The sequence below is a fragment of the Alligator sinensis genome, unplaced genomic scaffold (genome assembly GCF_000455745.1).
Source record: "Alligator sinensis unplaced genomic scaffold, ASM45574v1 scaffold93_2, whole genome shotgun sequence".
NCBI classification, from domain to species: Eukaryota; Metazoa; Chordata; order Crocodylia; family Alligatoridae; genus Alligator; species Alligator sinensis.
This window is the reverse complement of record NW_005841854.1, coordinates 2,950,793-2,973,639: the sequence shown is the minus strand read 5'-3', so window position 1 is coordinate 2,973,639 and position 22,847 is coordinate 2,950,793. Positions and strand designations below refer to the sequence as shown.

Sequence of the window (22,847 nt, the reverse complement as noted above, 5' to 3'; positions counted from 1 at the left end):
TGCACCTTTACCTCCATTCTCAGATTCCATGTGCCCATCTCCCCCTATCTCCTCCTCTCCTGCAGGGTTTGCCCCAGGAGCAAACCTTGCTTGATGTGCCTCTGCTAGTGGGGTAAGTAGAAGAATTTGCCACAAACTCAGGAAATATGTAACTCATTCTCCTGACATACTGCCCATGATGATGCTCACAAGTGCGAGTAGGTGTGATGACCCTGCCCTACCAAGGCTTATTCCTTCTGAGATAACTAACTAGCATAAGCACAACAAGCCTTTCAGAACTAAAAGAAAAGCATGTTTTTTATTCTTTCATGACCTTTCAGGGGGAAAGAGACTCCATGTAGCTTCTTTACTCTTCTAAAGAACTCTTTCTGAGCAGCTATATGGCCATGCTTGTTTAAAGATTAAAGATATCTATTAGTAATGAGTTTTATTTATTTCTTTCCTCCTGCCCACTAGGTCTGTTGATTGCCAAGTCTATTTCACAGCAAAAATTGACACCATTTTAACAAGTTCTGAGAATTCAAACTAATTTACTGGTTTCATTTTCAGCAACTAGGTGCAAAAAGATACCCGGTAGTCTCTCTACAAGTTCTTCCAAACGGTGTATTTCACATTTCTACAGTGAAAATGAATTTTGATGGCCACAAAATTAACATCGTCAGGTTTCATTTCCCAATCTAACTTCTCCTTGTTAATCCATATTTAAATTGCTATTAAGATTTTTTCACTCGTCTAAGCTGTTAAATAACGTATGACCCATTTTAAAACTTACATTCTTTGTCAAGAATAGATTATTTCAATACACTGCTATATGCAGATCTGCCCATCGATCTTCTTTCTCTCTACTCTGTTCAGCATATAATAGAGAAGGGATCTTAACAGTTAAATCAAACCCTCATGTTTTATTTGAAGTAGGGATGCTTCAGAAATTCTACTAAATGTGGCAGAAGGACAGTATTACATGTTTTGTCACATTTTGTAGATCTTCAAAATATTTCCAGAAAGAAATAAGTAACCAACCCAGCTTATGGGAAGATGTTTAAGAAAATTGCTGGTCTGGTCCCCACTATAAGCTTTGAACCTTTTTATGCTATCTCTTCAGAAACATGTGCTGAATTGAACATGTTCAGAATATACCGTGAAAGCTAGACATGTATTTTCCAGATAGGTAACACAACAAAGAGCTGTAAGAGTCAAGGCCAGCACAAAGTCTAGCACTACTTATATCTTGGCAAAATGTTTAAATATCTGTAGGCGAAAAAGAACACCCATAAATGGGCAAAGTAAACCCAATGTGTCAATCAAGTCTAATTACACTCCTTTCTCTATTTTAGTGGTTCTTACTGTTATTGTCAATTGGTTTCTGTATATCCAATTTCTAGAGCAGAGATCAACAACATACGGACTGCAGCTCATTCTAGCCTACCAAGTCACTGGATCCAACCTACGGACCCAGAGAGGAGAGGAGAGGAGAGGAGAGGAGAGGCCTTAGCAGCATTCTGGCAGGGGCACCTTTGTCCATACCCATGTGAGGTCTGTGCCACTGCTACTTCTTCCTGCCCTCCCACTATCATGTCTGGCCCTAGCATGGGCCTGGGAAGAGCCTTCCATCACCAGAATGCAGTTCAAGTCCCCCAGTCTGCCTCAGATTGGAACCAGGTAGTTTCAGCCCACAGTTTGGAAAGGGTGGCAGATGCTGTTATAAAGAGATTTAACCTGAAAATACCTATCAGCTTCGGAAGCCCTTGTAGTTGTCTAATGCAAAACAAGCAGCAACCCAAACATACAATCACAAAAATCATTATTGCCCTTGTCTATATATTTTCTATATTCCAGTGACATTTACCATATTTTCGCACATATATCCTGCAGGGTATACGCGATTTTACAAAAAAAGAAGGATGTGTATGGGCTATACGGGGGTGCGGGCTATCCACAGACTTTTTCTCCATGGGGGCTGGGGCCAGGGCGGGCTGCGCTGCCTCCCCGCTGGGCCCAGACAGGCTGGGCTGCACTGCCGCCACTGTCGCGGGGGCTGGGGTGGGCTGCGCTGCCCCCCCACTGGGCCCAGGCAGGCTGGGCTGTGCCGCCACTGCTGCAGGAGGCGGGCCGGGTCGGGCTGTGCCGCCTCCCCGTGTATACGGGGCCTCGCCCTCCATCTCCTTCTTTCCTGGAGGCACAGCCACCACCTGCCGGGGTATGTAGTGGACACCCAGCGGTGCCTCCGGGGCCTAGCAGGGAGGCGCCGCTTGGCTTGGAGTCCTCCCCTGGGGGTGCAAGGAATACAAGGGGGTGCAGGGAATACATGGGTGCGGGGAATGCGTGGATTATTTTTCAAAAATGCAATTTTCCGCGGGTTATACATGGGTGTGGGTTATACCCGTGTGCGGGGTATATGCATGAAAATACAGTAGTTTCTTCATTGGGAGAAACTAAATATCCAAACTTGCAGGCACCAAATGTTCAGCCGACCACCCAAATAATACATTTGCTTTATAAAGATACTCTCTCTTAAAATACAACCCACATGTTAAAGGAGCTGATGGCACCGTTACTGTCTAAATTGTTAACAACTCCTAGCTTAGTATAGATTTTGAGTGTGATAACCTGTTAATGGGCTAACAATCAGTAATGGACAGCACAGCACTGTGCTATCCCTAAAGCAAACCACAGAGGAGCCTGCGACTAAGGGAATCACTGTCTCAATTCTATTCTCCCCACAGCTCCAAGGAAGCATCAGCTGTTCCAGACATATTCCATCTGCAGCGTGCACTCTATGTCCCATCAAAGTAATTACCCAGAGAGGCAATGTTTGTGTATTCCTCTTCATCTTCTAACAAGAAATACAGCAGCTGAGGTGCCTTATTCCCCTATTCAGAGGAAACAGTACAAGGTAGTAAGGCTCTTTCTGTTCCCTTGAGTTGGCATACAGAGGATGGCCGCAAACTGGGCCTTCAGTATTAGCAGTAATGATAAACTCCATTTAACAAAGAAAAGGATTAAAATGTGGTATTTAGTATGTGGCGTCAAAAAAATTCTAAACTTAGCTCCTCTTTCAAATAATTTCTAAAAAGTTCTTCCTAACTAAAAGTTCTTCCCAGTTATTGAGGTTTCCTAAATTCTAATAGAAAAACTAAAGGAAACAGCTCTTTCAATAAAATGGATGTTAAAATCATTAGTAACTAGCAAGAACAAAAATGCATCACTGAATGAGATTACTTATTGTGCAAATGAGTTTGCTAGGCTATAGCCTTCCAAAACATGTCTTCCACTGAATTAAATTGGATTTCTAACTGTGAAATGATCAAGGGATCAGACCACAAAATCCTTAATGCTACTCTAGTTCTCTTACACAGCATAAAGGTACTAGAAAAAACAAATGAGGATCTTACCCCAGGAGCATATTTTCAGGGCCCAGTAGCTAACATCTTCTATAAAATCTTTCATTTATACCAAGCTACTGCATATTCCCTAGTATGTATTTTGCATAAAGAGGACTGAATTCTATTGTCTTTTTTTCTTCCTTCTTTGGTGTTAAATCACTGCACTGTTTCCAAATATCCTTCTAAGTAAGAAGGAAAAAGCCTACTGTCTAAGCACTAAAACAACACGAATATCAGGTCCTCTCCTAAGATGTCAAAGTTATAACGATAAGGTTATATACCTGGCTTCAGCTGCCCATTAATTATTATTTATGACTTTGCATGCCTGCTGAAAATAAAGAATGACTAAGCTAATCTCCATGTGTATGTTAACAAAAATTTACAGTATTTGTGAGGGGTTTTTTAAATTAAAAACAGAAAAGGGTAGGTTGGAGATTAGGAGGGACATTCTGACTATGAGGCTGGTCAACCACTGGAACACTCTACCTAAAGAAGTTATGGAATAACTCCCTGGAAATTTTTAAGAGCAGACTGGACAAAGCTTGTCTGGGATGTTTAATTAGGGATGATCCTGCCTTGAATAGGGAGCCGGACTCAACTTTGTGAAGTCCAGCCCTACTTTCCAATGATCCTATAAGTAACAAAATCTGAATAACTAAAATTTATGATGATATCACAATTCAGTTAGATATAAATAATTTTTAAAAATTAAAGCAGCTATCAGTGGATTATGTTAAACTGCACACATCACATACTACACAAATAATGCACATCTCCCTAATTTGAAATCATTATTAGCATATGCTAAAGTAAAGTGATTGAAACATAATCCTTACTACCATAATTGTAGATTAGATAGCACCAGGAAAATATCTAATTTAACAAAACTGATTCCCTAATTTAATAAAAAGAAAAAATGAATAACCATTTTTCATCTTATCCATTAGAGATAAAACAATGAAATAACTTCTGTATTCACAGGAAAATTGTCAAACTGGTAAGAAGAGATTTCAAAAGTAAATAACATCATGTACACAAAACCAGGCAATGTTATTACAGGCAAATAACATAATTGATACTAAATGAAAATGTATTCATATTAGTCTGAGTTTCCTGATTTATTAGTCAATACGTTATTTCCTATCAATACAGAAACTAAGAAGGATTTTTTAAAATTATATTTGACAGCACTTTCACTTGAAACATTTTCTGTTTTTTTACTTACTGTATCATAGTTTTGTTCATAAAAAGATAAATCAAACAACACCATCCCATGAATATTTATTTTGTACCTTGGAGGACCGAAAACAAAATGCTGTAGATTTCACATCAGCTTGCTCTTTGTCTGTGAGAAGCAGACTCTTGTCATCCAGGAGGCTCAGATACTTCCCTGTTGTTATATGCCTTAGTCTGAATGGCTGTCCCCATCTGATGTGGCTTCCACTCCACCTAAAAAGACAAGTTCAGAGGAGAAATCTTAAACTCAGAGAAGAAATCTTAAACAAAATACAATGTTCAAAACTGAGATCACTATTAAACATTCTGAAAGTTCATTGATTCACGGTAACTGCAAAATCATCTTAATGTTACCAAAGATGCCCAGTCTTCCTTCCCAATAATTAGCAGAAAAAGCTACTATTTAGCTATCTCACATAGACTAATTCCAACAGCCAAAAGGAACAACCCCTTCCCGTACTTCAAGGTAAAGACCTTTTGGGAGAGGAAGCTGCCAACAGCTTAGTGACCCCAAAAAACCCATACACTAATAACCTAATAATCATTCAAAAACTGATTTCAAGAACTAGTCGATCTAATAAATAACCCATTGAACACCAGAGAAGAGATACCTGCTCTTATAAAATATAAGCTGATATCAAACAACTCTCCTCCTCAATATTTTATTATCCTCTTAGAACTAGATTTTCCAAGCCACCCAGAGCATTTTCCCCTGCAGGGGTTTGTACAGTCTGTGTAGATATTCTCCTCAGATACAATATTCACAAAATAATACCAGAACAGAACAAGCAAGCAAAGGCCTACATTAAGTCTTCAAATTTTGGAAGAAATAGAAAGGAAAATGAAGTATTCCAACTCAGTTCATTGGCCTTTCTATTAAAATATAGACAGAAAGGTTTTAACTTTCTGCTTCAGACTGAAAGCATGAAAAACTTGTCTATTCAGAACAATTTCTAAAGGACAGTCCAGCACAGAGATTACTATGTAGGAGAATCTCCTTGCCATAATTGAGGTATTATGTGATGCTCAATCTATCAAAATGTTCTCTCAGTAGAAGCTCTTTAGGGAAGGGCATTATATTTTTCTCATCTTTGCATGGTGCCTAATACCAAAGGCCCTCATCATGAACCAGTATACTCTAAGTGCTTCTGCAATACAAATAAATATTATTTTTTCACTTCTACTTTACTATGAAATAGCCCAACATCATCAATTACTGTTGAATCTAAACATTGCATTACTGCTACCTTTGGCTTCCTCTTAAACTTTAAAACCTTAAATTTTTTAAATGATGCCAGGAAGAAAATTCCATACCACATCAAGAGGCAGACAAGGTTCTTTGGGTGAATCTGTTATCTTTTATTAGACCACCTTAAATAGTTGGGAGAAGATCATCCTGGATGCCTGGGATCACGAACAGTGGGTCTAGACCTTCTGCATGAGAACAACCATCTTCATGGAGATCATCGCCCAGCTGGCCCCCCACATCATGCACCAAGATGTTAGCATGAAGCCGTCCCTCACTCCAGAAAAGTGGATGGCCATTGCCACCATGAAGCTGACTACCCCAGTAGTCTCTGCTATGTCACCAACAGTTCAGCATTGGCACATCTATGGTCATGGAGGCCATCCAGGAAGCGTGCCTCGTCATCTGAAATGTCCTGGCCAACTGCTTCATCCACCTCATCAACCCATAGAAGGTTGCTGACTAGGGCTGCACAAAATTTCAGCAGCCATTTCATTTTGGAGGTGTTTTGGGCTGTTTTGGCACCCAAAACACCAAATCTGAATCAAAGCAGAAGATTCCAAAACAGATCCGAAATGAAACAGAAGGCTCCAAAATGTTTTGGATATGTTTTGAAGAATTTCAGAGTTTCAGAGCTGGGCTTGCAGGGAAAAAAAAACTAAGGAGAGGGTGGAGGGGAGGGGAAGTACTGCTCTGATATTGACATCTAGCTCCCGGTTTGATTCCCCAGCTCTCTGATCTCTTCCCCCAGTTCTCTAATCCTTTCCCCAGCTCTTCCCAGGGGGTGCAGAACCCTGATCTCTGCATGGGGTTTCAGCAGGCTGCCGCTCAAGCCTAGCTCCCGGAAGACTGTGGTGCTGCTGCTGGCCCCAGCCTGCAGCAGCAGCCTGCTGAAACCCTGTGCACAGATCAGGGCCCTGTGCCCCCTGGGAAGAGTTGGGGAAACGATCAGAGAGCTGGGGAATCAAACCCGGGGCTAGGGAATCCCTGCTGCTCGACCTGACTCCATAGGGAACAGAGATCTATGCTGGGGTCTCCTTGGAGCAGCGCGGGGCTGGCAGCAGCAGCAAAGAGACCAGTGCAGATCTCTACTCCCTGCAGAGCCAAGTCACTTGGCAGGGACCAGCAGGCTTGCTCGCCAATCTGCACTGCTTCCCTGTCCCGTGACCCTGCATGACAGGGATCAGAGATGCACGCAGGAGTCTCCTCACCTGCATGGAGGGCAGTGACCCTCCTCCTGCCCTGGATGAGCCACCCATGGTCCCATCTTGCTCCCTGCTGGTGCCCTGCACCCCCCGGCCCCAAGTCCTGCCTGGCTGGGAAGGGCTCTGCAAAGCTTCCTTTGCAGCCCATTCGAAACAGAGTCAGAGGAGACTCAGCAGAGCCAAATCTCCTAAACAGATTCAGCCAAATCGAAACAGAACAGTGATCTGAAACACTGAAATGAATCACTGTCCTCTGAAATTGAAATGGCTGTGTTTCAATTCGGTTTTGGATTTGGCGCACAGCCCTATTGCCGACTTCCACTGTATGGGCTTCCCCAACTAAGTGGGGCCATGGACAGCACCACATCCCCATCCTCTGCTTGCCCCAAGGTGCCAAAGCATCATCAACTGCAAGGCTTACTAATATATTGTGCTCCAGGGTAGACACCCTGGAGCACAATGTCACCCATTGTCATTCATTGTGCTCCAGGGTAGACACCAGGGCCACTTTACCCACATCGTCATTAGCTGGGAGGGCAGTGCCCACGGTGCCCGTGTCTTCGAGAGCAAGCCCCTCCACTGATGTTGGGGGCACCAGATCCACACAATGGCAGGGAGTCCATGTCTGCAAAGCCCTGGCTGACTCTTCTTGGTCCTTGGGCAGCTGTGGGGCCTGCGGGGGGAGGCAACTGCATGGCAGAAGGCATCACCACAGCAGAGGCAGTCAACTCCTGGTGCTCCCTCATGGGATCTTCAGCCTTTCTCCCTGGGCCCAGAGGGCCTGGTCTCCCCCTTTGGGGACCCTAACCCTAAGACCCTCAGCTACACCTGAGGCCTAATTCACACAGCAGGACCAAACCCCAGGCTGTCCATCCCTGCCATGACTGAGGCACTCCTCCACAGTGGGCCCCAGGCCAGGAGAGGGGCCACAGGGAGTGGCAAAGTTCCCTCCTGGCACCTGTCAGATGGACGAATTGAGACAGGAGGGTTCTGATGCCAGCCACTCTCCCAGTGACAGCCTTCCCTGGCAGGCTGGTAAGCTACACTCACCCCCCAGCTCCCACACCCCACTAGGACTGTCCTGGAACTGCTTGGGGGACATGCATACATGGCATGATTAGAAGGTTTGTGGGGGGAGGCTCAGATTGGCTCAGGTATAAGGGAGTGTCATAGACAGCCCTGCCCTGGGGCCCCAGGCACCCTGGTCTTGCTCCCCACACCCAACACCATGGTCTATGCCAGGTATCTTTCTGCTTCCCCTGACCACAGTTCACCAGCTCCCTTGTCCCACTCCTGCAGCTCCCAGTCAGGGTCCAGTATAGACAGTTAGCCCTACCTGGCACCCAGGGGTCCCTCCTGTGGAACCATTACTCCTGTCACCCCTAGAGCAGGAAACTCCCTAGAGCAGGAAACAGCATGCTGTTGGGGGCTAGATGGCAGCCTCTCTCTGCCATCCCCAGCTTGGGGGACTTATGCGCTCTCTGTGAGAGGCAGCACTGGTGCCAAAAAGGAGTGTCGCTGCAAAGCAGACCGGGACCCTATCTACAGATGTCGTGTCCTGGCACTGGACTCTGCCAGGTCTGCAGAGGTGCAGGTTGACTCCTCAGAATGGTGGGTGGCCATATCAAGCCCCCGTTCCCACACCTCAGCAGCCAGGTATGGGCATCCGCCAGTCAGAGAATGTCCTCCTTCACACCTGGAGTCTCTCCTCATGCCACTCCTGCAGCTCCTAGTGCCAGGAGTCAACTGTGCATACCCAGCACTCAGAGGCAATGATCAAGGCCTGCAGCATTTTCTTGCTTCTTTGATGCCTCCTATGGACAACCCTCAAGCACTCTGCATCTGTGGGGCCTCCTGTCCTTGAGCTGGCATTGCATCCTCCATACACTATCCACTTGCACAGGTGATGTTTTTGTAGTTTGAGAGGGGAGACATAGAGCCCTTGTTTGAAGTTGCAACTTCTGCTGATAAAATGAAATATAAGGACAGGAGGTCTTAGAGCCTTCCAGCACTTACCTGGGTACTCATGCAGAAATGACAAGGTAGCTATGCTCTATCTTGGCCCTTTTCCCTCCTCCCTCATTCAAAGGTCAGGAGCCACAATGCTGCTCTCTATCCAGCACAACAGAAACTGGGGTCCCAGCTGTAGTGCAGGTGTGCAGCAGGCCCCGCAGTAGTGCTGGGACAGGGGGGCTGTGTCCCTCTCCAGGAACTGGGGAAGGTACCCATTCTGCTCCCTCTGAGGGTCTGGGGACCTGGGTACTGTAGGGACATGGACCATCCCCAGAGTGGACAGGGACTGACCACTCTAGGGAACACCAGCAGAGTTCTTAAACCGCTCCCTCCCTCCAATCCTTCCCTTACAGGAGAGACATTTCAGCACAGTGTCCATGTAGGAATGGTACTTTGCTCCCAGCATTTCCCTGGTGAGAGTCAGCTGGGCTTGAAGAGATGACTTCTCCATTATTCTGAGGGGAATGCCAGCCAATATGCCCTGCCTATGTTTAATTCCCAGTCCAAGATGTGATGGCTGGAGGAAGGAAGGGAGGGAGAGGGGTTGTTTGGAAAGGGTTTTTTTTCTTGTTCCTGCTATACTGTAACTCCAGTGGTTCTCAGATACCAGTGTTACCTCCTGTCTCTGACTTCAGTGTCTTCTCTGCCACCTGGCCTCATGGCATTACCAACTGCATCCCCCCACATTTCTCCATCCATACACCAAGACCCACCCTCCTACACTTCTCAGCCATGACAGCCTGGGCAAAGGCTGTAACTGTGGGGGTGGTCTCTAGTGGTCACTGGTCCCCGAGGAGCTGGGTGAGGGCTGGGAGGGAAAAAGCGAGTGTACTGGGCCTGGTGACCACCTTCTGGAGACAGGCTTGCATAGAGGGTTTTGGGCTGGCAGGGCATCATAGTGCCACTACATGCGTGCCCTATTGGCTGTGGGCATGACTCTCCTGCTCCCGTAACACCGTCACCTTCCCTCCAAGAAGCTTCATGTTTCCCCGGTGCCTGGGTCCCCATTACGGCCACATGGAGAGCGGTACAGCCATGCTGTCCCAGAGAGTATGGAATTCAAGATCAGTGCCAGAGTCTTCAGCAGAAATGTGGGGAGGGCTGGCTATCAGTGCTGTGCGTCACGCTGCAACAGCCACTGTTTTAGTAGTTGTGAGGCTGATAAGCACCCCTTGTTTCAGGGGCACCTGGCTAAACCCCTAGGGACAGAGGTAGGGCTGGAAGCCATGTCCAGCAGAGATCCCTTGAACTTTTACTGCATTTTAACCAGGGAACAGCTTTGTATGTTTTGAAAAAGTATATTATCTAACCAAGGGCATAGAGTAGGTTGTTTAGGCTGGGGGAGATTGCTTGTTGCGTAGTTGCTGATTGCTGGCCTCGCTAGAAGGAATACTGTATCAACAAAGTTCCGGAGCTGAAAGGGGAGTTACTTGGGGGGGAGCTGGAGGGAGGGTTACTTGCTGGGCTTGCTATACATGTCATCACATCAGCAGGTTTAACCTGTTACGTAGCTATATAAGGCAGACGCCCACTGGGGTGGGTGTGCTTGCTTTGCAAACGATTGCCAAGCACCACTTTCTGCGCAGGAAATAAAGGTTAAGTTGGATCCTTCACCCCTGTGTGTTTATTGGCACAAGCGCACCGGGCACGAACTCACTGTCCTTTGGGGACAACAAGGCTGGGGGCACTCTGCACATCTGGAAGGGGACAGTGAGGTGTCAGAGGAGTGGGAGTGGAACGCCCATGGAAGCTGTACTGGGAATGATGTCCCGAAGGCTACATGTTTGGCCATGGTGTGTTGGGTCAAGGACCAGGGAGGCACTCCTGTGAGGTGGAAGCCACAGCCTCAGACTCCAGGTCCTAAGCCTCAACTTCTGTGGCATCAGAGCTTTCCCCTTGCTACTGCACACTGTGCTCTAGACAATGCCAGAGATGTCAAGGGAGCTCAGGTACAGCTGCAACTCCACTCCCAGGTCCTGTGGTGATCTGGGGACCAACACCATTGGGCTAGTCCTTGGGGGCCACTGCCACCAGTGGAACTTGAGCTCTGCTCCTGGGCACCCAGTAGTCCCATTGTCCCAGAGCCTTCCTGCACCTCCTCCTGTAGTGAAGTCCCTTCTAGCAAGTCCTCCACTCCCCCAGTTGTGTCATATGAGAACAGGGTGAGAATAGCCCTATTCAGGTGAGGAAGTGGACATACTCTTGGCTCCAGACTTTATATCGGCATCATGCAGGCGCTTGTATTGGGTCTTAATCCATTTCATCTTGGCCTGGCACTGCACCCAGTCCCCATTGTGGGCCCACACTTGTATCTGTTGAGCAATGCACTTGAACACATCCCTTCTGTGGTGCTCTTTGTGGAGCTGGTAATGGGTCTCTCCTCTCCCCAGATGACAGCGAGATCCATCAAATCCCTATAGTCCCAATTTTGTGATTGGGGTGGGTAGTGAAGGAGGATGGGATGGGTTCTTCCATGGTCTGTGGTAGTGCCCACGGGGCACCAATGTCTGCAGGTGGGTAAGGGTCTGGCTGCGAGATGGTGGATAGGTGGATGGAATGGTGGGTGCATGTAGATACACATCCCAGTGCTTAGCTCTGCCTCCCATTCCAGCTGGGTGTGGCCCCCGCACCATGAGTGACCAGGGCTTCACTAGCCATGCTATCACTGTGATGTAAAGTTTTCCAAGGGCTTCCAACAGACACCCCTATGATGCAATACCCCACACACCAACTTGGAAATTTCCACTTTCATCTACCTGTAACAAGGCAGCTGGCTATGCCCCACTTACTCCTGAAGATTCCAGGGGCATCTGCCTGCTTGTGCCAGCCTGCATGCACAGTGCCCCCCGCACTGCCCCAGCCCTAGTATTTCAGGACCCTGTAGCTGTGGGCCAAAAAAGCCTTACAGCAATTTAAGTGTACATGGCCTGGGTACCTGCCAGCAGTGATCTGCCAGCGGTGAGTGACATGTCACAGGGTTGCCTACATGCAGACTCTGTCCCAATGTTCTGTCCCCCAGCTCCCCAACTGGAGAGCCATGGGTGAGCCACCTGCACCAGCTCCCATTTAGGAGAGGGGGGGATGTTTATGTTGGGGTCCAGGTCACAGGACCTAGCCTCTGAGATGATATCATAGCAAAACAGGAAGGGACCTCAAGAGATTATCTAGTGCAGCTAGGGATCAAATCTGTGACCTTGGTGTTACTAGTACTAAACTGTAACTCACTGAGCTAAATGGCTGCTCTGTGAGTGTCAGGGTTAAGATGGCTGTGTTTGAGCATGGGGGCATGGCAGGATGCCAGGGTCAGGGTCCATGGGGGTGTGCCCAAGGCTGGGCTGAGTCCTAGTGCACCTCCCTAAAAGGGAGGGTTTGTGGGGTGCAAAACAGTCTGGGATGCCAGAGGACAGCAATGTAAACTTGAATTGATAGGAAAACAATACAGAAGCTCAAAGCACTGGTTTAACAAAAATTGATCCAAACTGAGCATCTCATACCAGGTCTATCTTAGACCACTTGCACCATTTTTAGACTAGTTTGTGTGTGCCAAACTTCTGCATGGTTATGGGTTTAGATTGATCTATATTCACTTAGACCAGTCTAAGTGTAATGTCTGTACATGCCCTATATTATTATATTTATACACCAGCCTAAGTCCTGCACAAGGCATATCACTAAGTCATTTTCACTGTAGGTTACATATAACACTTTTATGTTTTTATTTGATCAAGTAAAATATCTATTTGTTTAAGTACAACTTCATAAGTACTGGGTGTATGTGTGTGCGAGTATGCGAGAGAGAAAACCTTAAAAACACATTTGGCATGTTTTTTCAAATGTAAGTGTTACAAGCTGGTTTCTGGTTAGCAACTAAGCCTAGTAAATTTCAGGCTCAATTTCTGGAATTTTTTGGTTCTGGAATAAGATTTCTGGAAGTTTTAGCTGTTATTTTTAAACAAGCTAAAGATACCACATTTTTTTCTCTCTCATCTATTATCTTCTCTTAAGTGGCACATAATAAGGACATTAGACTCTTTTTCAATGTGGTGTTCTGGTGGGAAGAGAGAAGGCATATACATTTCCTAAATGCACTTCCTTTCTTCATTTTTATGAGACACAGAAAGCACACCAAAAACACACATTTGTAAGCCAACATGGATATTCCATTAATCAATCATGTAAAGAGCCAGAGTCTGATTCACAGTTACTGTATTTCTGCAGGTAGGCCAAAAAGGTAAAGATGGCTTAACAGTTTTGCACCAACATTAAGGGTTTACCTTGCCCATGCTCTAATTTATAGCAGACTCAGACTGTTCTAGCTTATTTTCTTCTTAACCTGACCTACCTGAGACACTGAAGACCAGAGAATAGCAGAACCATATAGCTGATCTGTAACATAAGTAATAGAACTTGCTAAAAGGCTATGGACAAATGCAACATTTAAGTGACTTAAGGGGGGAGGGAAGCTGCCATATAGGAGTCTGTATGAGCTGTAACAATGTAATGCTTATGTCTACATACTCCTGTAGCAATGCAAGCCAGCTAAATCACTGTCATCCTGAAAAAGGGTTAAAGTTACAACAGTTTTGCTCTACTTGTGTCAGTGCAAGAATGTGCAAATGTAAGTTTGACTCGTATCTTTTGAGATGAATACAATTATTGCATCTGTCTGTACCTACTGTTTAGACTGACTGGCAAAATGCATGTCAAACTCAAAACCTTCAAAATTTATTTCCGATCCGTGATGCACATTCATTCGTCTTTCCGCACAACAAATTTTAGAGAAAAAGTTAGCACTGGGATTTAAGAAATTAAATTGATTTGTAATTTGTAATTTTGCTCAAAGTCTTTGCTTACAAAATGGTATATCCACATTATTGTAAGAAGTTTAAGCTTTTGGTAACAGTAACATTACTTGTAACAAAAGACTACTCCTGTCAGTGCTGACTTGTATGACAGACTCTTCTGACAATTTGTCTTTGGTCACATATCTTCAGAAGGTTAAACCCATAGTCTGTATACATGCTGCCTGTTGAGCTGCAGATATATGACAGTCTTAACAGAAGCCTGTAGCTTTTCAAATCCTAACATAATCCACTGCTCTTGTGCCAGACGACACACGCATTGACAGTGAAACATGAATAAGAGCAAAGCAGGCAGAAATTTTTCTACTGTTTGTTGTATTGGTGTCACTCATTATGCTCAAGGTCAATTTTGGTGCAAAGGCAACTAAAGGGAAAAAAAAAAACTTCTCCATTGTCCTGTCAATGTCTTTTAACATTATCCCATTAAATTACACACACACACACACACACACACACACAGAGAACAGCATCATTAGAGTGTAACCTTTCCCCGTAGCTGCTACCATTTGTTTCTAAAAATATTTATTTGTCACTCAGAATTTTATCACAAACACAAAGCTGTAATAAAATTTAACCGAGTCAAACTTTAAAGGACATTCCTGATTATTACTGTCATGGGTATATAAGGCACAAGACCTGGCTAACACTCCAATTTTACATCATTCATTTTGCAATTTTATTTTTTTATGATTCAGACTTTTTCTAATGAATTTGCTTCTTTTTCATTTAAATGACTTGACTCCAAACTCAGTGTTGTGTAGTTGGGTAACGTAAGAACTTGAATAAGGTTATCTTTATAAAAATCTGAATACATTTAAAATAAATCAAAAACATGAAGGAGTACTTGAGTTAGTTTTTGTTTTGGGGGTTTTTTTATCCATCAACAAGTCCAATATAGGGAGAAAATAAAGTAGCATAATATCTGGTTTTATTAGTTATCACAATGAGGAAACTGTTCGTAACAGTAAATGATTACAGAATCTCACACACACACACACACACACTATTCTCATATTGAAAGGTTAGACCATGGCTGTGATTCAGGAAGGTACTGAGGTATGGTGCTAACTTTAAGTACACAAGTCAAAGCGACTATCCATTTGCTAAATCATAGTTCCTATGCTCACCCTTAGTTCTCACCACAATCTAATCTGTCAGGCAGCAGCACCCTATGCTCCTCCCAATAGGTTACCACCTGCCTTCACTTGAAAACACTGTAGATGGATTCACAAAGCCCTGAGAGAAGGCTGCTTAATACTGATAAGAGAACATAGCCAATTCTCCTGTGCCCAGCAGTGCACAAACATGGTTACTCTGCTTCCAGGCCAGGAAGGGGCATGTGCATCATTTTTGAGGACTCTGCTGCCTGGGCCTGGTAAATTTGCAGTGCAGATATAGCCTTATTGCGCTGCTGGTTTGGGGACTTATTCTCCTGTCACTTAAGTCACGGGAGCTCTGACATTTACCTACTAAAATCAACCATAAACTTGTAGCAATAGCAGTTAACCGTATGATATTTATTTCTCTAAGAAACTCCTTACTTACGCAACTCTTAGAGTCTCTAGTCGCCAGAGGGAACGAGCATGAATCGACACAGCACCACCTTCATAGTGGACGGTTCTGTAACACAAACAAGAGTTCACACTGCATTTTCAGCTTGTTCATAGCTGATCTTCATCTGTCAACTTGCTCACTTAGCAGGATTTTTAATTTCAATATGTCCAAGACAATCCACCTGTTGCCAGTGGTTATTGTACTCAAAAACAATATCCCGTCAATTAAATCTTGCAATTCACTTCTCATGCAAATTCTATTTTTTTAATTATGTCTTTATGGCACTTCATTTCTAATGGTCACTTCTATACAGTGTTAAGAATGTAAATAGCTCTCTTGCATTGGTTGTAAGCATCGGTATGCAACATAAGAAAGCACCTGAAGACTGAAACAGTTCATGGCAAGAAACTGGAAAAGGAAGGAACCAGGGAAACAACATGGTATGATCTTAAGAGTTGTACTCTTAAGATTTGGGCTCATTACAACCTATGTGCATGAAATCATCTTTACCTCACAACTTATATTATAAAGTTATACAAATATTTTATTAAACTGAGCTGTAATTTTATAAAGCTCCATCATGCTTGCTCACTTTATTATGTAATTTTTGGTTTACAGCTAAACCAATCTAGTTTTCAAGACTAGGGGTGTGCGAAGCTGGCAGTATTTGATTTGGATTTAAATTTGGCCCTATTCAGGGGACTGTGATTTGATTTGCTGATTCGGATCACTATCCTGATTCGATTCAGCCAAATCTGAATCTGAAGATTCGATTCTGTTTTGGAGAATCAGCGATTCAGCCATAGACAGCTTTATATATTTTTTCTACCTACCTTGAGGTACCCAGGCATGGTTCGTGAATGCTGAGATGGTGGGGTGGATGGAGTGTCCCACAGGAGTGCAGAGGTGTCCTCCACATGCTTGGTGGTGGACGCAGAAGTGGACCAGAAGTATTTCTGGTCCATTTTCAGGGCTGCTGCTGAACATATGGGGGACCGCCCTCCCCTTTCCCCCCCAGCTCAGTGATCAGCCATGGGGGGGACCCCTGGTCCCCCCCAGACCCAGGAGACACCAGTTGCCAAGCCAGGGGGTGGATGGGTCCCCTGCACACTCCACAGAAGAGCTGGAAGTGGACCAGAAGATGCTTCATCTGCACCACCATCTCAGCATTCACAAGCCATGCCTGGTACCTCAAGTTATGTAGAAAAAATAATACATAGAAAAAAAAATATAATACTGTGTCTATGGCCGAATTGTTGAATCTCTCCAAATCAATTCAGAGTCTTCTGATTCGATTCAGAGAGATTAAAGAGTCTTCTGATCTGATTCAGAGATTCAGCTGCCAAATTGGGCTGAATCTTCTCCAAATTGAATCAGTGACCAAAGCTTCACACAGCCCTACTACATACAGATAATCAAAAAGCCCAAGGCTGAATCGATCAATCTTAGCAGGTTAGTCTAAGCTGCATATATTGAACTGATAAATAAGTGAACAGACATTCACCTTTAATTCCAGTAATGCAGCCACATGCCTGCAGTGGCCAAGCCAGAAGCCAGGGGGTGCTAGAACATGCCTCCCTGCTCTGCTGGAGCAGACAGCTTGGGCCAAGGCTAGCCCAGTGACACTGAGAGGGTGGTTTGTGGAGGAGGTGCAAAGCATTCTGGGATGCTGGAGGACCGTGAGTTAACTTGAAGCTGGAGGGGATCTGGGACAGAAGTTCAATAAACCAATTTAACCTAAACCAGTTAAGTCTGATACTACATCCATCCAGATTTATCTTAAACCAGTTTTGGCCATTTGGCAAATCCCAACTGGGGCCTGGGGCTAGGGGCCAGAGAGCGGGGTTAAACACCCATTCTCCCCACTCAAACTTATTGGCCGTGACCACGGACTACAAATCCCAGAGGCACGTGGAAGCAGAAAGAGGAAGTGATGAGCAATCTTGCAGAGTCCTGCTGCTGTAAGTCTGGACTGCAAATCCCAGAAACCTCAGGGGCAGCAGGAAGAGGAAGTGAACATACAGCCAGAGCCATGCTGCAGCACAAAGTACTTCTGGCTTGAGCCACTGCAGGCATGTGGCTGAATTTCCTGAGTCAAAGGTAAATGTCTGTTCACTTCTGCTTTAATTTAATCTATACATGTTAGACTAACCTGCAAAGACTGAATCGATTCAGCCTCAGACTTTTTGACTGTCTGTACTTATCCCTGTTGTGTTACAGATTTGAACCAGTTTTTGATCACTTATACCAGTTTATGTGTAATTTATGTCCCTAGCTCAAATGTTTGAGAAAAATTAAAAGCCTCTGATTTCTAAATTTTAACATATGACCACCCCTTTTTCACTCTTCTCAATACTTTACAAAGGTTGGAGATATGAGTACTTTTTAAATACCAATGGCTTAGGGCTCACAAGACCATTGCATAATTTATCCTCAGTGGGATCTAACTGAGACTTAAGTACGACTTATATGTCAAGCTGGTAGCAACATCAAAACTGAGGCACTTCTGTGTCCTGTCCAGAAACAGAAATCTAGGTCCCTGGGCAACTTTAATAAACTTAGCTACCTAGGGACACTTTCAAAGTTAGGTGACAACTGAGCAGGGAGTTTTGAGAATTACAATTTTAGATTCAAGGCACCTTTAGCAGATGTTTAGACACCTATGCCCTTTTGTGGCCATAGTCTAGAATGATAAAAGTCAAAAGAGCAAAATTCAACAATTAAAGAGATTATTCATAACCAGAAGCAATAGGATGGTACTGCATATATTAAACATTTATTAAACAGCAACAGATTATATAAGAAATTACAGGTGTGCTGAAATGCTGGTTTGAAGAAAATGAGGGAACTTAAAATGCTAATGGGAGACAAATAAAGTGTGCATAAGAGAGGTCATGTTAGAATAAGAAGATACAACCAAAAGACAAAGCTAAAATGTTGAAGGAATTACAGAGAGGGAGGTATGTTCTCAGGCAACCATAACAAATTAAATTTTAAATTAAATTAAAAAATATGCCTCCTTACGTTATCAGAAAATCAGAGATATAAACTATCCCTTCAAGAGAAAGATAGTGTCCTCTAAGTGTGCATATTAGGAAAGGCATAGAAGTGTTTTTACACAGCATGTTAAATCTAGGTTCCAACGAAGTTAGTGAGAGTTTGCCAGAGATGTCAATGGGGAGAAGCTTACACATTTTTTTTTAAAAACAGAATTTTGGATTAATTCAAATTAGGCTTAGGGCAATTTATTTGTTTTTCTGCTATTGTTAGATCATGTCATGAGGTTCTAAACAACAGGTCTAATTTTAGGGTGTAGCTAAAAGTAACATTTTCTCACACTCTGGCCCCTGAAAGTGCACTACAGCCATATTATAACACGTGTGAGGCTATAGAGCACTTTTTAAATGGCCAATCATGTGAAAAAGTAACCCTTATTAAATCAGGTAATAAATGAAGGTGCTCTAATTTAGAGCTCTAATGGCTGGAAATGTTTCTTCATTTGGAAAAAATTCACATTGATATCCTGTACGCATTTCTGGACTTGCATACAGTTCCCTATGCGGGTTACATATTATGCCCTGGGTCTGCCACAGGGAAGAGACAGAGAGTCTCCTCGTGTGCAGCCACAGAGGGAGAGAGAGAGTGTAGCCATTGGGGTGGAGGGTCCTGGTCAGCACTCCCACCCCTGGGGAAAGGGTCCCCAGTGCCCAATAGCACCGCTCAAGGGGTCCACCCCCAAGAAAGTCCCCCTACACAGGGGAATCTCTGGCAGCATGGCCAACTGCTGGTGTCTCTGGACAGACAGGGGAGGAGCCTGGAGACACCAGCTGGCCCAGCTGCCAAGCTTCCAGAGCAGACTACAGTGCCCCCTGCCTCCTGGCCTCAACCCATGCATGGAGGCTCTGAGCCCCCACCAAACACCAAATGTCTGATTACTTTTAATTACACTGTAACTTTAAGTGCTCGGTGTAAAGTGCTTAAATTTACAGATTGATCAATAACTTCTATAAGCACCCTTAGAGTCCTTAATCAAGGCAAACTCCCATTGCCTACTGACAACATAACCTGAAGATGGTTTGTCCGAGTAAAGACGGGGATGATATTTAAGTATGCAAGGCAAGATTTTCAGTTTGTGTTTGTTGTCATGGTTGCAGAGCCTTCAATAGAAATATGACACTGTACAATCTAAGTCTAGCCCTTAGTTATTGCTTCTTTTTTTATTATTATTATGATGCCATTTTTATTGAGACTGTCCCATTTATGAAAACTTGAATCATTTGGCTCATCATAACAACTGGTTTTAATCATTTGGTTCATCCTAAAAACTTTTTTTTTTTTTAAATCAAATGAAATCTGTAGGTATTAAACCAACTGAAGCTCATTTATGTCAAGGCAAATTTCTTCTCTAATATATAAAAAAGACGACATGACAAGCAAAATAAATCTCTGTCTCATATTTCAAATTTACATCTCAAGACGTTTAACTGCATTTCAAGGCACCACATTTTCACATCACTGTACTTTGAACAACTCTTTCAATACAGTAAGACAGACAGAAAATATTACATCAAAGTTATAAGACTGATCAGTAGTCCTGATGTAATGGCTGGAAATGTTTCTTCATTTGCAAAAGATTCACACTAATATCCTGTACTCATTTCTGGACTTTAAGGCCTGCAATTTCTACATAATTCTTAAAGTGAAAAGCAGGAATGGCTTATGATGAAAGCAACAGCATTACAGCTGGAAGGATATCAGGCATTTTTTACTTTTCTATTAGTTTCATTTTCCTGTAACATAATAAATATAATAATAACCTATGCTCCCTTAGTCAGGAACCATAATTTTATACATTTTTTTTGCAACATGACCAGCACAATGGGAGACAGATGCTGCTCTAACATAGCCATGAAATAATAATGGGTCAGTTATCACTCATTCTTTAAAATCAGAAAATATTAACTAAGCTCTCACTTATTTCCAGACAAAACTAGCTGACACTTCACAAAATTTAAGACTGATATTTTGTATCCTTGGAATTCTTCCTTTCAGGTAATTTAGAAGCTTTAAATGTTATTCAGTATTCTCAAATCAGTAAAATGGGTAAAAGCTTTTGGAAGCAAAAGCTTCATTTTTTTAAAAAAGACTTGATTTTAAGACCTGATACCCTGCAAATTACCAGGGATAAAATAATTTCTAATACCGGAAAGCTCAGAATTTGTCATTAGTTTCCAAATCTGCAAGTGCATTTTTGACACAATTGCAAATAGTGAATATAGGTCATTGTCTAGCAATAGTAAATACAGCACTCAAACCAGAATAATCAAATACCATTTTAAATATTTAAAATTAAAAAATATGTAGATAGGGAAACTGAAAGAATAGTTCCTCCTTGACTGAACTGATTTGTTGTACATCCCCTCCTCTCTGCTATGATATACTGAAGGCCTAAACTACAAGCTAACGTACATGCCAGAGTAATCAGACATGGAATGATCACATGGGAGGAATATGTATGCTGTTGAGAGAGGAAACTGAAGGGAAAAATCTCTCAACTGTGCTGTTTACCTTGTACTAAAAAAAAAAATATTCTGGCATATTCTCACCCATTTACTATGAATAAATAATGGTGTACTGGGGTACTTTTGTTTCTACTCTGGTTTTCCAATGACAATACAATGGCTTTAGGTTGATACACTGCAAAATGAAGCTTACTGCTTCTCCTTTGAAGGACATATGAATATGGAATGTCATAATAAAAAGAAAACTATTCCCAGGGCACCATCAGCTATTGTGATAGGCAGAGAAAAATAACTGATGGATTAGCCACATAATGAAAGGTTATTAACTTAACCAATGTTATTTCTCTAGCCAATGTGATCTTAAAAATTAAACCAAAAAATCTCCAAATCTAGAAATTTGCTAGAGTTCTATAGGTACAATAAAAAACCAAACAAACCATGTACCAGGAGTTGTGGGGATGTTGGTGATGGAGGGGTGAAGAGTGGAGAGGAGAGTGAAAATATAAAATCAAAACCTTCACAAATACGTGCACAAGATGGACAAAACAACATGTCATCTAATAAAATTACCACATGCACATGGTCATCTCGCCTAATTGACAATCAGTGGAGCAGCATGGGGAAGACTACCCGCATTGCTGTAGCAGAGGACTCATTTAGCATCTATAGCTAGAGACTCCATCACTACTTAAGCTGCTGTTTGATTTCATAGAAAAGGTGGCAGGAAATCGTCAGTCCAACACTTGCTTATATCATATAATAGCATAATTACCCAAAGGTTAAAAATCTCCTATCAGTGTTATCTCACTGAAATCAACAAAGTCACAAACAGGAAAAGAGTTAGGCCTGAAACTGAAAATGTTACACAGAAAACAGATTTATCTATTAACAGGAAATCTAATTTTCCTTTACAGGCAAGCCCTGCTTAGCGCTCTTAATTGGTTGGTTCCTGAAAAAATGAGCATTAAGCAAAACCAAAAGTATTTGATGACCCAAGATGGCGACCACAAGCATTATAGCAAAACTTGCTGAGCACCAAGTGAAAACAGGTATCAATTTAAAATGAGCATTATAGCGAAATAGTGCTAAGAGAAACAGCGTTAAGTGGGGGTTGCCTGTATTATCTTTCTACACTGCAGCCATTAGAGTACAGTAAATATTAGTGACCTGGGAACTGACTATAGTAGAATTTACTTTCTTTCTTTTTTTGTTTTTTTAATACAGTTCCATATTATTTCTTCTTCTTTTCATTTTGGAACTGACAACAGACCAGTGTCCAGCTATGTTTCTGGCCTATTAATCTTTAGTGTGGTTGAGACTTGGCCAAACCAAACACTGATTTCTAATACCTGAGTAAGCCTGTAGCATTGCCTTCACCTACAAAGGACCTTTTGCAGATGAACACTGATAAAAAATGGAGAAGCTTTAGATTACTAAGTGCAGTAAAGAAGCACATTAAATGCTATGTAGTGCAGAGAAACTTGAAAGTTACAGTTATATATCATAAGATTATTAATAATGTAAAGAAAAAAGAATGCCATCAGAAAATTAAGGACACATCATAAACCTTGCTCCTTCCCTTCTGAGGGAAAACAGAGAACATAAAATGCATACTTCTTTTCTCATGAACCACATACCATCACCCATACTCCTTTTCTCTGTTTGTGCATCAAACACTGTTTAACTTTATTCTCTAAGTTCATACTTCCATGCCCTTCTTTATCTGTAATAAATTCAGAGCCCTAAATTGTTTTCAGTTTATCTTTATTAAAGCTTTAGTCTTTAGTAAAGTTCAGTTAGTCTGTGTAATGAAGCTGTCTTGTGTC

General features: G+C 43.0%; 1 protein-coding gene across 17 annotated transcripts in view; it reads right to left on the bottom strand.

The window, feature by feature from the left end:
• Positions 1-22,847, bottom strand: part of RYR2 (ryanodine receptor 2) — an 847,904-nt gene that overhangs the window by 475,311 nt on the left and 349,746 nt on the right. For all 17 annotated transcript variants that reach the window (XR_003095960.1, XM_025213656.1, XM_025213760.1 and 14 more), the window contains 2 exons: positions 15,491-15,565; positions 4,676-4,832 (listed from right to left, as the gene is read on the bottom strand). Coding sequence is in view for 16 of the 17 variants with exons in the window: in XM_025213656.1 (XP_025069441.1) it covers positions 4,676-4,832; positions 15,491-15,565 (232 nt within the window). In the remaining variant the exon portion in view is untranslated. The remainder of the gene's footprint in view (positions 1-4,675; positions 4,833-15,490; positions 15,566-22,847) is intronic.